The sequence below is a fragment of the Diadema antillarum genome, unplaced genomic scaffold (assembly GCF_040938485.1).
Source record: "Diadema antillarum isolate AM-2024a unplaced genomic scaffold, OU_Dant_1.0 seq00001128_RagTag, whole genome shotgun sequence".
NCBI classification, from domain to species: Eukaryota; Metazoa; Echinodermata; class Echinoidea; order Diadematoida; family Diadematidae; genus Diadema; species Diadema antillarum.
The window spans coordinates 671,266-689,224 of record NW_027271941.1 but is presented as its reverse complement, the minus strand read 5'-3'; the positions used below and the strand labels follow the sequence as shown (position 1 = coordinate 689,224).

Below are 17,959 nucleotides of genomic sequence, written 5' to 3'. Positions count from 1 at the left end.
CATGTCAAAGGAATGTCTTAGATCCCATTGGATACATTGCTTTGGCTGCCATGTTATGCTCTCCTGAACATTTGACATATTGTAGATACAAAGTCTTATCACCCCAGCGATGATATGTAGGCCAAGTTCCTACTATCTGATTGTCTTTCCATCAAATCAGAAGTGTTGATTTATGCCCAGGTGATAGATCAACACACATCAAATGCCTTCAGTCTGCGTTTCTCTCCAACCCAATGATTACAGCCCTTGTAATACATACAGACAATAACAAATAATTTAACACAGCAAGAAAGAGAATCTGATGGGCTAGACAAAACATGAAGGCGTTATTTGGTTGTGTGAATGAATATAATAAATTGTTACGACACGTTAAAATACAATGTAAGGTTGGCAAAACTGGCTATTTGACAGCACAGTGAATCTGATGACATTAAATAAAGAAATTGTTGGTAAATAGGCAAGTGAGGAAAAGTAGGATCTATTTCTGATATAATACTAAATAATTATGATCTGAAATCCTCATACACTTGTATGCAGAACAAATCATAAAACAATGTAACTCATCTGCTACATCACCGGAATTACAAATTATACAAAATCTTTCATCATACGGGACATTATTATAACGACCGGTTTCAAGGGCAATAGGGGCACAACCACTTCTGAACAAAGCTAATGCTCATCTATTAGATCTATTCTGACACTGAATAACATATGAGGTATTACGATAAGTTCTGAGTTTGTTTCTGGATTGGGGAACTCTCCTTTGGAATGTGATATTAGCATTTTTCTTATCATAGAAAATGTCTAAGAATACTTGTAGAGTTTACTAATTACATGTACGGCCCAGAACCCTTACTTTTCCTAACCCTCACCTAAACAGCCCTCTTTCAATTCCCAAGGCCTAATATTGATGGATTGGAAAGTTATGCCCAATTCATGTATATGAATTCTATTAGATGGAACACTGTGAAATAGACTGAGGTGATTACTATATCCGCCTAGCATATACATCTGTTATACACCTTCTCTGTTAAAGTGTTATTACAGTTGTTTTTATCACATTTATAATGTTTGGCAATTTTCTGGGGATCACTGAAAAGCTTTAAAAGTATTTGAGTTAAATCCCTTCCACATGATTTTGATAGTGCTTCTGCCTTCCTTGCCACTATACTCACAAAGAGAGAAGGTGGTCAACCATTGTGTTGGTTGTCCATACCCCTTCATTTCATATTGTGCAAAATCTCATAGAGACATTGGGAGACATGTGAAGTACCGGTACGTAACTGGTATCTTCTTCTGTTTGTTATATTTGGCATTTGCCAACACCCAAGTCGTCTTCTTTGTGGATTTGGGACAGAAGCAGATGACCAGGTTTCTTTTTTGGACCCTTTATTCAATCGATTTGACAAATACAAATTGTAGGAAATGACATCGATTGTACAAGAGGCTTAACGGTGCGATTAGATCAACCTGTAATGGCATAGCGTCATTGTTATGGCTGGCCAAGCATTATGCACGCTATGTGGATCTGCACTGTTGCTATGCATATGTTGGGAGGTAGGCCTTGGGGTTATGTGTTTGCGGTGTTATTCTATAGTAAGTGTTAATGTATAGTATAGTATGTTTGCAAGGTGCTCAAATGTCTCTTGAGAAATTAAAACAATTTTCTCTCCACTGGTCATCAGTGAAATTTCTCTCTGCCTCCTAACAAAAACATGACCTCCTCCAACTTTAGACAGCTCTTTTTCATGCAATGCCAAGAACCGCTGCATTAATGACAAATTGACCAACTCCATTTCCAGCAGGTGAGCTTGGACATTGAGGGGCACAATTGGATCTCAACTTTACGACGCGCCCATTTCATGATGTTTTTAGGGCACACTCTGCCCATTTCCATCATTACAAACAGTACTGTCCTGTTTTGGTGTGTGACAAAATGCAGCAACCAGCTATGCCTGTATTCCTTTTCTTTCCAATATGGCAATACGTCTATAGCTATAATTTATATCCAACACATATCTATGATAATGACACCAAAATTAAACTTGCCAGTATTTGTGATCAACAATGGCTTGCAAGTTGATCGAATGGCATCCTTTTCGATTGAGGTAGTCTGCAGGACTATTTTTTGAGCTGTGACAGGCAAATGTGTCTCATCAATTGCCCCACCACACTGTGGAAACCCTCTGGCTTCAAATCCTTGAAAGACGCTTGTTAGTCGTTCTCCAGTAGGCAGTGAAATGTACTGACGAAAGAGAATGTGCTTGATGTCGAAGCAAACTTCTCTGACCGGAACATGCAGGGTTCATCTTCCGACGTCAAAAAATGTTGAGATGGTACGATATTCACATGGTGTGGCAAGCCACCATAGCACTGCAGCCAGTCTTCGTTTGTAGTGTATTGCCTCTCTCCAGGTAGACTCCTTCTCAAGAGTTGGTTGAAGTTCGTTTGCAAGGTACTCAAATGTCTCTCTCGACATTCAGAATTCTTCCTTCACTGATCATCAGTGAAATTCCTCTCTGCTTCCTCTTATAAAACACAGCACGCTGTAGCCTGCTCCAACTTTGGACAGATCTTTCCTCCGCAATTCTGAAAAGGACTGCATTTGTAAAATATAGTAACCAACTCCATTTCTAGCAGGTGGGCTTGGGCATTGAGAGACGTGATGATTCAAATTGTGATTCACCCACTTCGTGATGTTCTCGAGGTACACTCTCCCTTTTTTCGTCATCAGAAACAGTACTGTTGAATTGAATTGAATTGAATTGAACAGGTTTTATTAAAAATCATGTCTGGCAGCCAAAGGCTGAATTGCACATGTTTTACAATCTGTTCTGTTTCTGTGACAAAATGCAGCAACCAGCTATTGAAGCTGCCTCACAGGCAGTAATTACCATGTTGACAAATGGGACTGTGTTGCAGTTCGAGTGGGACTTATTACAACAGTTGCTCCTGTGAAACTGTAAAGAAATAATACGGGTAGAATGCAATATGTTTAGTTTTACATAAATTACTTTGAGATGTTCTACATGTAAATTAATTGTTTTGTCATTTAGTATTCATGTGAGTCGTACAAATTACATTTACAATACATCTGTTGATACACTGTACAATAATTACGACAGTTGATATAATTGCTACATCTTATAGCGCTCTCAATCTAAATCCTTTGAGTCTAATATTCGCTAAATAATCTAACACCGAAACTAACACTTTTAACAAAGTAAGTTTTTATTCAATCTTAAACTCTTCAAACTTATTGAATAATCATTGGAATCACATAAAGCTACATATGTCCATTTAAATCTCTTACCTTCATTGGTGGATATTAATTGCTTAAAAGGGCAGCATGTTTTGATGGTTTCTACTTTCGATGCTTTTGATGCTTTCAATTGTACAGAATATAAACTGTGTGTAACAGTCATTCTAAATCTTTCTGCAAGATAAAAGCCAAGAGCTTACGCGCATGAACGTATTAGTAGATCAAAGACTACTGCCTACGCGTATGAGAGCTGTACGCGTGTGATATTTTTCTAAGCACGTAGCATCAAATAACACCACCAAAGGTGGGTGACCTGGGGGCAGCAGCCACATTCTTTCCAGTATGGCAATAGGTCTGCTACAACTTTGGACAGCTCTTTCCGTTGCATTTCCAAAAACTACTGCATTTGTAAAAATATCAACCAATTCCATTTCCAGCAGGTGGGATTGGGCATTAAGAGATTGATGCAGCTCTCAAATTCACGACAAGGCCATTTTGTGATGTTTTTTGTGGTAAACTCTGCACGTTTCCATCATCCGAATCAGTACTGTCCTGTTTTGGTGTAGAAGCGGGAGATATTTTAGCCTTGTATCCATTACAGGCCTCGAATTTCGCCAGTTTTAGGGACAGGCAATTTTTGGTTTTAGGGGCACTCTCTCTCAAAATTTTTTAAGGGCAGCAAGGAAAAGTTGCAGTAAGCATGGTGATTTTGAGAGAGGCAATGCGGCAAGTAGATAGGGCATTGCGGCAAATTGCCTTTTGCCTCCCGGGTAATTCGAGGCCTGCCATTATGATGATGGTGAAGCTCATTAGCAGTACTCCAAAACAATGACAGAGTACAGTACTTCACTATTTTAAGATTACCTCAGCATTCAGTGCTTACAGTATAAACAAGAACTTTTGCATGTATTTTGATTTTATGAATCTTGACTCTTGCAAAATTCGAGAAATTAAAATGCACGCAATATATGGTTTTACATCAGTGGGTTTTCAGTAGAGTGAAAACTTTGGAGGTGTCCTTGTTCCGCACATAATTTCTTTCAGTAATTTGCGCCAAAATTCTTAAGACTGGTGCTGTTGCAAGATCTGTCTGAATTGTTCCTTAGCATGTTTGCATGCATTTTTAATTGTGTTGGTGTTGATGACGTCTCTTTCCTACATACTGTGTAGGTGTTGACATTAATATTCTCGAATGAGTCTTTGTGGATGATAGTGAAATATTGATAACTGCTATCATTCAACCAGCAATGGATCAACCAGCCGCTCTTGTAAATGGTTGTACATTTCTGTACGTGTCGTGCTATCAAATTAGTTAGTCTATCTTAACTTCTGCTGTCCACTGGATACAATAACAGCATCTCTTTTTTTCAAACTCCTCTCTACCATTTTAAAAATCCATATTTTCCGCCCTTTTCTGGGGTATAACTGGAGTGGAATTTGCACACCTTCTTCAGAAAATGATTATCTACAATTTCCACTTCTCTTGTCAGCTAAATTTCTTCAACATAGAAGTAACCATCCACATAATTTTTGCACAAAGTCTCTGATGTACATGTAATTGGCCCATTGAAGGGATGTGTATTTATAATCCATACTAGAGTACTGATGAAGACCTTGTGTAATTATCCATTTTCATCATGATGTGAATACCAATAACCCTTGTGTGTGGATGGGACCTTTGGATTTTGCTTGCTACCATTCAGGCACGGCCAAATAAACTTACCCGGTACAATGTATTTGAATGTAAGCCAAGCTTTCAAAATTTTGAAATGAGCATGCTATGACATTGGCCAGTGTGTAACCTCAGGCCCCAAAACGTTGTGTGCATACCTAGTGAACGAGTTGCATATATGTATACGTATATGTGCACACACACACACACACACACACACACGAACACGTCCATCAATCAAACTAAGCATTTCGCAATGCCATTTAAATGAGTTAACAGATGTAGTGTTTCAAATGAAATCATGTGAATTGCTCCAAATTTTAGATCAATGCTAATGAAAGGATTTCTTATGGTATTCAGTTCTGGGGAGATTAATATAAAGAGGACAGTTAATTGCATATCTAGTTTGAAAAAAAAAAGAAATTTTGTTTTGTTATTAAAGGTTGTAAGTACATTGGGGTCAGTCCATTGACAACTTTATGTATAAGAACACAATATTAATACTGGATTCTTTGGGTCTTTGATTGCCAGTCTAGTCTCAGAAGCATTATCTTTGGGGAGAGACGATGAGATCTGTCCATGTCATTCGGTGACAAATGAAGCCCAAGTTTGTCCCTGGTGAGATGCATTTCATGATCAAGTTGTCTATGTTCTCGTTGGACACCTTGTGGAGATGGTAGACGCAAAGACAGTTTCGCTGGCTGTACAGATCGTGATCTGTGATGTCAGATGCCGCCTTTGAGAGTTTATGCTGAAGATTGCATACTTCTTTCTCAAGTTTTCAGTCTTGGTCAGTTTCGCCTGAAGGTCAAGCTCGAGGGAATTGTACACCAGCTGGGTTATGGTTTCCAAGATGGCTTCCATGACGGCCTTAGTAATGACGTCAATAACTTTCCGTGTGCAAGGGCTTCCACGAGTACCTTCTGTAGAATGCCATTGAACTCCATGGACCCACACAATGGCACGTCGCTTTCGAAGTGTCCACCAGGTGTGGAAGGTTGGTCATCTTTGTTGCATGGCGGGGCAGTGTCCTGGCTACTGTGCTGTGGTCAGCATTAAGTATACTGTATACGCAAAATATTTTGCGAGGTTTTTATTTCGCGAATTTCGCGAGTCAGGTGCTATTCGCGAAATTAAAAACACGCGAAAATATTGACTCTGATCCCGATATGAATGTAACGTAGGCGTACACATTTTCTCCGTTCAGTGCAGGACTCCACGATCGCGAATTTAACCACTCGCGAAATTGTGGGGAAGTCTCGATTCGCGAAAATTTAGACTCGCGAAAGATATGGCGTATACAGTATCCGTATCACTTTGGTTTACCTTCGTTTTTGCTCCCTTGCCTGTGGTCTTAGGAGGTGTGTTGGGGATGGGCAGATCTCCACATATCAACAAGGAGTAGTATCAATGATGGATAGCTCCAGTGAATAGCGATAAGCATTGTTGAAAAGAAGCAAAGCGCAGTCTGTACCTTGATTTTGTGAGCAGGAAAAATGCAGTTGTGGTACTAGTTGAAAAGTGAGAAAATTTATCTCACCTTATGGAGAAATACTGAGCTGTATGAGTGATGAGTGTTGGCGGAAGAGAGAGCAAGTTTTACTACTTTGAGAAAAAAGGATATCAATTTTAGTCTGGAGTAGGACTCTTATGGCAAATGTGTGCTACAGTACTAGTCTCGGAAATTATATTTGTTTTGTGCCAATGAATTGCCTGGAAGAAGTGAGAATGAGTATATGTTTAATTATTTGCCATACTCAAAGCTATTAGTATGAGTATGGAAGTATGAAACTTACATTATCAGAATCAGAAATACCAGGGTATGTGAAGATTGTTTCATTTAACAATGAATGAGTGAAATCAGTTACATGATTCTTGCATATTGAATGTATTCATATTTATGTTTTGTCAGTTCAGATATTATGTTTGCCAATGTAAGCTGCACAATGTTTCTGAAAGTCAGATGATTCAAGACTTTGTGTCAGAATGGAATAGTTAATTCTTTGCATTGTCAGACAGATTCGGAAGAAAATAAAAGAATAAAAGATCACATGCTTATCCCACATCAACTCAACTGCATCTGTTGCTTGTTTTCAGATTGTGAGATTGAGCAATATACCCCCCCCCCCCTCGCAGGATGGGTGTCATGTGCATGCGTGTGTGCGATTGCATGCGTGGGTGTTCCGTGTATTCATGTATGTTTCCCGTATCTCATGTCGTAATGGTACTTGTGTTCAGTATTGATGAGAATTAACACTTGTCATACTAGACGAATGACACTGAACTTCAAGAAGGTGTGGTGCATACTTGTGACTGGCATGTTAAGAATTAAGAAGTCACAGAAACAGCGGAAAGAAGTAGCAAAGATTCTACTCGAGTGCCTGACACCGAACAACAGATATACGCTCACAAATGCACCCATACATTCATGTAGAGAGCAAGACAAAAAGGGATGTGGAGAAATAAGCAGGATTGACAGACAGAGAGAGAAGGAAATGTCGCACATAATGCCTAGCAACAACACTCAAAGAGTGTCATTTACTGTATACGCCTAATATTTTGCAAGTCGGGTGCTATTTGCGAAATTAAAGAAGCGAAAATAATGACTCTTATCCCGCTATGAACGTGACGCTCACGTCATTGTTACCTTGTATGTATGTATTTACAGGACCCCCTGGAAAACAGTACTTGATTACTGACGGGGCCACCCAGTATAAATAAAACAAAATAATAATAATAATAGTACACATTTCTCCATTCAGTACAGTACTCCACGATCGCGAATTTAACCACTCGCGAAATTGTTGGGAAGTCCCAATTTGCGAAAATTTAGACTTGCTAAATATATGGTGTACAGTATTCATCTCAGCACGCACCTGTGATTGTGAAATTCATATGCATCCACCACCAGTTGAGCTCTTTGAAAGCAGTGATTACAGATTTTTGCAGTTAACAGATGATCTTGGGGTGTGGGTTTTCTTCACTTTGTCTGCCCTCTGCACAAATTAAATGAGTAAGTTTGCAACTGGTGATCTACAATTTAACAAACTCCACATGTCGGAAAAAAGGAACCAGCAGGAATCGAATGCGTCATCTATTGCTTTCTGAGCAGCGACCAGGCTATCCTTGGTTGCCGGCAGTGACACTATGAGCTTGGAACAAATACCCAAGCTGCGGAATTCCAACATTGTTATATCAAGTAGTCCATGGCGGACAAGGCATATTAAATGAAAGCACGAGATTATTAAGCAGGGATTCCAGATGGTTCCTGTTTTCTGACATGTTTGTTAAATTTTGATCAGCAGCAACAATCTTATATTATACAATGTATTTCATTTATATTTCATTTGTACAATTGAAGAAAAGTCATAATTCAAATCGTCACCCCTCTGCTTAATACAGGTAATATTTTGCTTTCAACAGATTATCTTTTTTCAGTTTTTACAAGAAGGTGAAACATACATTTAGGGAATATCTCCCACATTAATTTGTGATTTCTCTTGAATTCACTGATACACTGCACCACCAAGGAAGCACAAACAGCAGTTTCCGTTTCTAAATATCAATCTTTTGTTTTTTATTATGGTTTCGTAATAAACATCACCGGGGCTTTACTGCTACACCATTCCTGTGCCTTTCCAAGAAACACACACATTGAAAATACTGCACACCAAATTGAAATGGAAGAGTGTACGCATCTCTTCATGAACAAACTGGGGAAGTACTTTGGACATTCCATTTGATCTCATACACACCTATTCACACTACAACCAACCCTGAAAACTGATATCTGCTTGCCATAATATTATAGCTTTGCCAGCAGATATTAGCACTCTCTCTGGAAACATATATGTCGGGACACATTTTTGGAAGTGTTAATCTTCAAAGATAGTAGTTCAGATTAAATCTGTAAAATATATTATCCGTCAAACAGACACTGATTTTATCATTTATTCTTTATAAAACATGAAAGATCGAGTACAAACTTAAAACAAATATATATTTTCTTTACTTTGTTCTTTATGATTCAATTACCAGAAAAGTGATTTGCTTTTAAGCAAGGTGAATTGACACTGGAAATCCAGTTGTGTACTTGAAGTACTTGAAGTTCATCATTGATACGGTGGCACAGTTGAATAATAAGGGGAAAATGATATCAGCCAACATCCAGAAAATGATATCAGCCAATATCCATATAAGTCCTTTAAAATTCATGAATTCGTCTTTCCTACAATTTCCTTTCTCATTCATTCACTTTGTTTACTTTTTTGGCACACTCGCGTGAAAATGATCACGATCATCTGAGGGGCAGTATATTGGTACATCGGGAGACAACACTGAATGATGAAAGTGGGGGCTGGTTCTTACATGAGCTGTGGTAAGCTGGGCAGTGTGGAAAACAAACTGTACTAATGGAAGTAAACTGACAGGTGAACACATGATCACATGAGACCTTGTCTTCTTGGTGCGAGCTAAATTGTGCGCTTTCACATAAAGCATATCTACAAAATCACTCTTTTTTACGACTACCTGGGAAAAGTGCACGACTATGTCACCTAAACCAATACAATACTTTTGCACACCAACGGACAGGGTTCCCCAAGATATACATGGACATAAAACAAGACGCAGAAAACTGAAGTATGTGAGAATTTTTGACAAATCTAGAAGTAGTAAATGTGGATTAATCTGAGCTTTGATTATAATGATTATTTTAAGGAGGGCTACAGAGGTTCAGTCCCAGGGTCACCAGTTCAAGACTCGGCTCAGTGTCTGCTCATCGGGATGCCATGTAGACGATCAGATCGACAACACGGTAGCTGTAGCCAAATTCATTGTCATACCTAGTGAGAAGTCAAGAGGACAAGGACGAACAAGACAATGTAAAATATCGAGCTTTTCTCTGTCTTTTACAATCATTGTTAATTTAATAGTATACACTGTAAATGCCTTTTGGCTCTTTTTTACAAAAACCACACACAGAGATGCCCAAATTGTATACAGTATTGCAGTATTCCGATGGCTGAACGAAGACATATTTTGAATGGAAAAACATCATTTTTACCACTCCTGCAAAAGACTCGTATTAATATAATTTGAGAAAAACAGTATTTTCCAAGAAGCATACATTATTTTCAGCAGCAAAAAAGTATAAACTACTGTAAAAAGAAAAAAAAAATGCATAATTAAAATTCTATCAGGTAAGATTCTAAAGGATGCCAAATCCATTGAAGTACCATAAAAACAGTTCATAGACGATTCCTCATATGAACAAAAGGAAGGTTTGCCCCCCCCCCCCAAAAAAAAAAAAAAAAAAAAATAGTGTAGTTGGAGAATGCACAAAAAATGAGACACTCAGTAAAAGTTTGAGGAAAATTTCATCATCTATGCAAAATTTATACAATTTTTAGCTCTAATATCCTCTCAACATATCAATTCTACAAAAATAAATGTAAAAGCCCTACAAAGTGAAAAAAATAGAGGAGGTATATGACATCAATTCTTTTAATGAAAAGTGCACCTTCTTTCATCTAAGCTGACATCATCTCTTAATGAGGTTTTCTATCCCCACATCCAACATTGACAGTGGCATAATTTTCGCACTCACCATGAGACGAGCTTGACGAATGAGTCTGTAAGAGCGATGCCTGCATTGGCATCGAAGATGCTGGACCTTGAGTCTCCACGGAAGTCCTGTGACACAACCTAGTGAATGGAATGGGGGGGGGGGGGGAAAAAGGACGAACAAATGTAAAGAACACTGAGCTCAGTACTGAGAGATGGCAAAGGCAGAAATGTCATAAGACACCTAAAAAAAAAATACATATTAGGTCTTTTACAGAAATGCAAAGGCTTGCTTTCAAACAAACTACTGAAACAAAGAAGAGCACATCCATTTTTGCAGAGTTTCACTACTCTCACAGATGTAAAGTTATTTCTTCTTGTCCCCCAAACTTGGCGGGACAGTAATCCAAGATGTCAGTGGGGCGTCGGCATACACAGGCTTCGGACATTTGTAAAGTCAAACTGAATGCCAGGTTCTTAGAGGGTTGGTGCTGTTACACAAAGTGAACACTAACTGTGATGAATATTAGGGCATTCAGGTTCTGGCAACAATCTAATAAATTTTTTAAGATGGTACCCCTCGACATACTAGAAGATGCAACAAAACAGACAAGGCAATTGTGTTGCACCATTACTTTGTCAGAAGAAAGGTGCTACATATGATGTCAAATAATGCCATATGACATACTATAAAACACAATTTTTTCACCGCATGAAATTTTCGCGAATTGGAGCCGACAGCCTTTTTCGTGGCATGAAATATTCAGAATTTGCCTCTCACATTCAATGCATATAATGTAGACAAGAACTTTCGCATACATTTTAATTTCGCAAATCTTGGCTCTCGCGAAATTCACGAAATTATAATGTATACGAACATTCCTCGTTTTACAGTACCCAATGATAACTCACACTCAAAAGAGGGATCATACAAACACAGAGGATATGAAATCATGAGAAGTCAATTCTCGCTATCGCCAATGACGTAAAAAGTACCCGGATGTGGCTTTTTCCTCAAGATGTAGTGCACTTGGTAGCAAGGGCACTTCCGGCGCGGAGCATAATTTGCACAACGCTAGCGTGCGCGTACGTGTACCTTACCTATAGCGCAGCGCTGACCACGGATACTAGTACAGTAGGCCCCTGTACCGCCCGAGCCAGCGAGTGGCAAGGCCTGTCATACTCGTACACTGTAGTCCCCTCCGGCGGCCGGCCTTGCATTAGCATGCACCACTGCACGCAGCGCATAAGCTAACACATACCGGTACAGCGTACTGCTTGATCATGCGATCGATGTGCACATCACAGATCAGTCATCTCTGCATACGCTGAAAATATGCTGGAAAATATTCACCCACCTGGATATACAGTATATCGTCATGGAATGCCCATTTTGTTTTTTTATTTGTTCTCTGTCGAAATGTCGCGAACCGGGAACGAACAGTGATCTCGAACTTATCCTGTCTCCGAAGCAACTTCTTCCAAATAAGTACGTACAATGTATGTAGGCACTAGGCCTACTACCTAGTGCTACTACCACTACTAGTAAGTCCCGCGTGCACGTACTGCGCTGTGGAGTCACCCGCAAACTTCACCCACGCAGCCACGTCACGTCTCGCATGCCAGTAAGGGTCCTATTTCTGCAGATTTTTTTCATTTATTGTCGTGCGAACAACACATGGCAGCTTCGCAGGAACAACCAAAAGTCGTATTAACAGCAATTTCTTAAGAATGGAGAAATTTCAAATCATATTAAAGCTGTAATTCAAGTCGAGAAAACCGGAAGTACACGTAGAATACAGTCGGTTGTGTACGAACGGAAGTGACTTTGCTACCGGACTATCCCATAATGCACCGTAAATGATGCTTAAATCAACATCTGGGTACTTTTTACGTCATTGGCGATAGCGAGAATTTACCTGGTCCTCGGTGTATCCAAGGTAACGGCTCAGTTCTTTAGAGTTAGCAGCATCCCGAACTGTTTGCTTGATCTCCTCGTAGGTGGCGGGCTTCGCCAGGCGGACCGTGAGATCGACAACGGAGACGTCGGGAACGGGGACGCGGAAAGCCATGCCGGTCAGCTTGCTGCGAAAGGGAGATGGTCAGTCAATAGTAGTAGTGATGATAGAATATCAACAAATGCGTACACAGTGCACTCCCGTTATAACAAACACGGTCATACCAAATTCCGGTTACATCAACAGAAAAATTCGGGCCACAACATTATCCTCTCCTGTTTTTTTATTGTTTATTTGATCGGTTATAATGAAATTTTGATATAACGAAAGAAAATTACTGGTCCCTATGACTTCGTTATAACGGGAGTCCATTGTATAGCCAAACCAGCTGATGACATATCATGGCTCCACTTCAGCACTTGCCCACTTGCTTGGAGCATGTAGAATTGCTTGTTTGGCTTGTGAAAATATAAAAACGCTAAAAGTTACTTGCCCTATTCGGCAAGAAAATTTTTGACTTCATATGAAATTAATTCCTCAGTCTTTAGGGATGCTCAGTGTGACAGGAATAGATAGCCTGTAGAGTTTTAAACAATCCCTCGGCTAAGCATGAATTCTCGTGAGGCATGAATTCTTGTGAAGGCATGCATTCCAATGGTACAATGTACAGTTGTAGTTCACGCCAAATCTGCTTGGTGTTTCTAAAGCCAAAAGGATTTTGGTTTTTGTTAGAGGATGGCTTTCCGGCCCTTGGTCACTTGTTTTTATTTTCTGTCTACATATATTACATTTGTTAAGATTTGAGGAAAATGTCTTATGTCTGTCACATGGCTATGACATGCACATCATGAGACCTTGGAGTTGTTTGACACAAAACTGAAAGTACGGTAGCATCAATATCTCCAGCATTTACACATTCATATTCTATTTTGCATGTCTTGGATAAATCTCCAGAAGATCATTATTTCCAAAGCAAAATTTGAGGATTCCTGAGGTAGATAAAGCAATCTAGGGTTGAATCACTCATCAAAATTTATGCTTTTTATGCTGTAAAGCATGTTACTGAGGATGCCAAAGTATTCACTGATATCAGTATCCAGTATTGCCAAGTTACTGCTGTTTTGGTAACATTTTGGTGTGTTGTCATTATGTTGAGCCGTTGAAAATTGCAGAGATGTTTGCATTATATGGCATTAAAAAGCAAATGAGAATGGTACTTTAGGGTTTTCATATCAGCCAAATGATAATAATAACGATGGTAAATACAAACAATACTTACACGGAATAATGAATAAATTGGAATACAGGAGGGAAAAGCTGAGATGTACAGAAATGCATACATGTAGTTTAAGAATATATCCAAGCTAGTCAATGTTGAAATTTCACGATCAACAATTGAGATTAACGATTTCCACATTTCAAAATATTTCATGCTTACAGTCACACAAGACACCAAAACCTACTTGTATGACACAATCTTGCAATCTAAGCAACAACACTACCAAAATACAATACCTGCATTTCAAAACACTACTGTGGCTGGTCATTATTTACAAGTTCAAATTGGTAGAGAAAAATAAAAGAGAGACAGCAAGAGAAAAGGAATCAATTTGCTATTTCCTGAGCAGTAGATGATCTTAATGGTGAACTCACCCATTGAGCTCTGGGATAACTTTGCCAACAGCCTTGGCAGCACCAGTGGAAGCAGGGATGATGTTCTGGGCAGCGCCACGGCCATCACGCCATTTCTGCATGGAAAAGGTTTTTAAAGAAAAATCATACAATAATGCAAATATGTCGTAATGGTACAGGGGAACCGACCTTATAACGAGAAGCTAATAACAATGGCAACTGCCTTATTGTATCTTATTTCCAACTACATCAGGGTACGAAACAAAGAGTTGGGACTTGCAAAATCATCCAAGTGTTAACACTGTATAAGCCGTTATTTTCGCAAGGGTTTAATTTCTGCGAATTTTGCAAATCACTGTAGGACTGAAAATTTGAACAACACGCGAAAATGTCACCATGCGCTAGAGTAATAGTGCGATTATGATGGCCTCGGTGTCAATGAGCGAAAACAACATCACACGAAAATGTCCATCATATCCTCATTCGCGAAAATATCTGCACTTGAAAAAAACAGCGTATACAATAGGAGGCTTTTGTTTCCACCATATTTGATCATGATAAGAATTCCTCTGCATTAAAGTTTCTGTCTCAAATGCCAAGCATTTTCTCTTCATTTTCTCTTCTTTCCCCCATCAAACATTACAGTCTTCCTACATGTACTGTAGAAAAGATTAAATAGCATCAAAATATCTCACCATTCACCCACAAAGAACTGATACATTAAAGTGAAAACTAAGTTTCGGTAAGTGCTTGAGAACCCGTCTAGCACCATTTCATTTTTTCTTGCAATATATCGAAAGAGTCCACTAAGAAACTTATCTGGCTGACGCGGTTTGCCGGAATGATGAGTTGGTTTGGAGTATTTTGAGAAAAATGATAATAGTAGGAAAACCGACTTTTATTCCAGAAGGCTCCAAACTAACTTGGTCTCGGGAAAAATTCGACCCTACTTCAGACAATTCATACGCAGTTCGTTATCGCCACATTCTATATACTGGCCACTGCATAATACCAATTGAGGCCTATGGACAGGAAAGAGCGTGCTAACGTAATCCTGTACAAACAAAACAAAAATGACAGCACGCGGTCCTCAGTTGCCGAGACGCGCGGTCTTTGGAGTTTTTATTGTTGTTTATCAAGCGCCTTTGAATAGCCGGGTTCACACGTACACCAATTAGCGAGATACAAATCTCGAGATTTGCATCGCGATCGTCATCCCGAGTTTTTTGCACGTGTGGACAGAAAAAAACCAAAAATTAGCGGGATAAGCATCACGATGCTAATCCCAAGAAATCTTGCCCTGGTTCGTCAATTAGCGGGATAATTGGCCCCGCGCTGGTACGTGTGAACGGTCGGGATTAGAATCTCGAGTTTTTATATCCCATCATGCAATGCGCACGTCACAACAGCGAGGCCTCTGCGAATAGGTCCTTCACCTCTTTGGAGCACAATAACAACAGAGCGCGAACCACACCACTGACGCGTAAAAGACAAATGGACAAAGGTAAGTGCGCGCAGGCAGTGATAGAGAAGGGCGCTGTGCGACCCAGTTTGCAGGCTTTGCTGCTATCTCTATTGGCAATTAGCGGGATAATTTGGTACGTGTGGACGCTCACCAAATTAGCGGGATACCGATCGTGATCGCTATCCCGCTAATTTGGTACGTGTGGACGCTCGCAAAAAAACTCGGGATGTGCATCGCGATCGCTATCACGCTATTTTGTACGTGTGAACCCGGCTAGTTTTAGAGGTGCTTGATCGGCGCACACTAATTTTGCATGCGCGCAAAAGAGGTTTTTGATGCGCGCGTTGTAACAACTCGGACCATTACTGCGAGTAGCCAGAACACGAAGCGCTAGTTTATATAGGCCTCTCCCATAGGACAACACTGTACAATCAGAGGGACAACCATTCCAACTCAAAGCGAAGCCGAGTTATCCCCGAGTCCGAGTTTAGCCAGACCCCGTTCGGGTAAGTACTGAGACTGAACCTTTTTGGTTAATATTTCACATTTTTGTCGTTACCCATCGAATATCTTGTCATAACATCGTTATCCTGCACATTTCCTAAGCATACGTTCACATTTGGGAGCGAAATTTGACAACTTTTGCAGGCGTACCAGTACTTTGTTTGGGCTTTAAGTGTATGCACGAAGGTAATTACACTGTATGTAATAATTGTCTGTGTATTTAACGTTTGCATTATCAATCATTCACAGTCATTTATCACAAAGAGAAATGGAAATCATACTGAGCCAGTAAAGCATTCAGTGTTGTGTTTTGTGTGTGTGTGTGTGTGTGTGTGTGTGTTTGTTGTTGTTGTTGTTATCTCTCTCTATTCTTTTTTCTTGGGTGTGGACAGACCAAATTCAAATTCACTGGAACATTTAGAGTGAAAAGGAATTGTACATTTGTGGCAAATTATTCAAAGTTAATTCATGACTCTCCTTGTATGCTAAACACGCACACAGACACTAGTCAGCGGTAAAATTTTCTCAACAAATAAGGGCCTCACTCATAAGCTCTGCAATGTGGATTCACCAATATAAAATTTGACTTACAAGAGATATTCTTTGGGCCTAGATATTAGAACTTCTATGGCAAACATGTGAGTGCACTACACAAACACATCAGCGTAACAGCTGCTGCAATGAAAATCAATACATCTGATTCTATGTACTGTACATTGTGCTTTCCTAACAAGATACAGGAACGTGTACAGCAGTATAGCAGCTGGCAAATTATGCCCGCAGGAATTCCATGGATTTATCACACAGCATGATGGTAGCAACAAGCCACGATGGAGTAAATAACACACGGGAACAGCACAGAGGAGCTGATTGTGCAAACCAGGTCTCATTACCACGACATCGGTCAGTTTACGGATCTCAACAAATAATACAGAAGCTCACATCGAAAGCTACCAGAAAGCACATAATTATACTTGATTCGATTCTGTTTTTATGAATTCAAATACACAAATATGCATAGGTGGGGCAGCATACACAGTAAGAATTTCATGTCATCTTTCTTCTGGCAAAACATCCTCCATCTTTACCACACACACACACACACACAGACACAAACTTATACTATCATTCTCATCCTAACAATATTATGTAGCTTTGACTTTTACAAGCAGCTAGTGGCAGAGCAAAAAGGTCATTCTATATGGTAAAAGCCGTCACTTTCGCAAATTTTGCAGATCGCTGTTGGGCTGCAAATTTCACAACACACAAAGATATTGCCATCCGATTTTGATTTCTCATAAAGTGGCGAAGTGAGTGGACAGGCATTAGTGTACTTTAACGGTGACATGACATTTTCTCCTGTAACAATTGCTCGGTCTTATTTTCTTCAAAGGGTTGTGATAGGGTCTTAGATTTAGTTTGAGGTCAGGATTAGGATTAGGGTTAGGGTTATGCTTGTGGGTAGAATTTATGTTTGGCTTAGCATACAAATATTTCATGTTAGCAATTGTCACAGGAGCAAATGTCATGGAACCACTTATGACAGCTTTATATCTCACAAACATCTCAGTAAAATGTCTGTAACATTCTCATTCCCAAAGAAATCTGTATGCAAAAATAACAGCTTTTATTGCCCTTTGGTCACGTTACCTTGGCGCTGGGCCCGTCAACAATCTTCTGCGTGGCGGTGTAGGCGTGGACAGTGGTCATCAAACCTTCCTGGATGCCATATTTGTCGTTGATGACCTTGGCCAGAGGGGCCAAGCAGTTGGTGGTGCAGGATGCATTGCTGTATAGGGTGAATGTGTTTAGTACAATGAGAGTAAGAGGTATACTAGCAAAAACAATAACTTCTAAACTAAACACATAGCTGTGCACCAAAGCTTACCTTGTCTCTA

The 17,959-nt window shown here is 39.6% G+C and overlaps 1 protein-coding gene across 1 annotated transcript in view; it reads right to left on the bottom strand.

Moving 5' to 3' along the window:
- Positions 1 to 8,466: 8,466 nt before the first annotated feature.
- Positions 8,467 to 17,959, bottom strand: part of LOC139744012 (glyceraldehyde-3-phosphate dehydrogenase-like) — a 30,507-nt gene continuing 21,014 nt past the window's right edge. The window contains exons 6-10 of the mRNA XM_071654478.1: positions 17,712 to 17,850; positions 14,114 to 14,208; positions 12,422 to 12,587; positions 10,546 to 10,643; positions 8,467 to 9,781 (exon numbers count right to left, since the gene is read on the bottom strand). Coding sequence (XP_071510579.1) covers positions 9,715 to 9,781; positions 10,546 to 10,643; positions 12,422 to 12,587; positions 14,114 to 14,208; positions 17,712 to 17,850 — 565 coding nt within the window. The 3' untranslated portion in view covers positions 8,467 to 9,714. The remainder of the gene's footprint in view (positions 9,782 to 10,545; positions 10,644 to 12,421; positions 12,588 to 14,113; positions 14,209 to 17,711; positions 17,851 to 17,959) is intronic.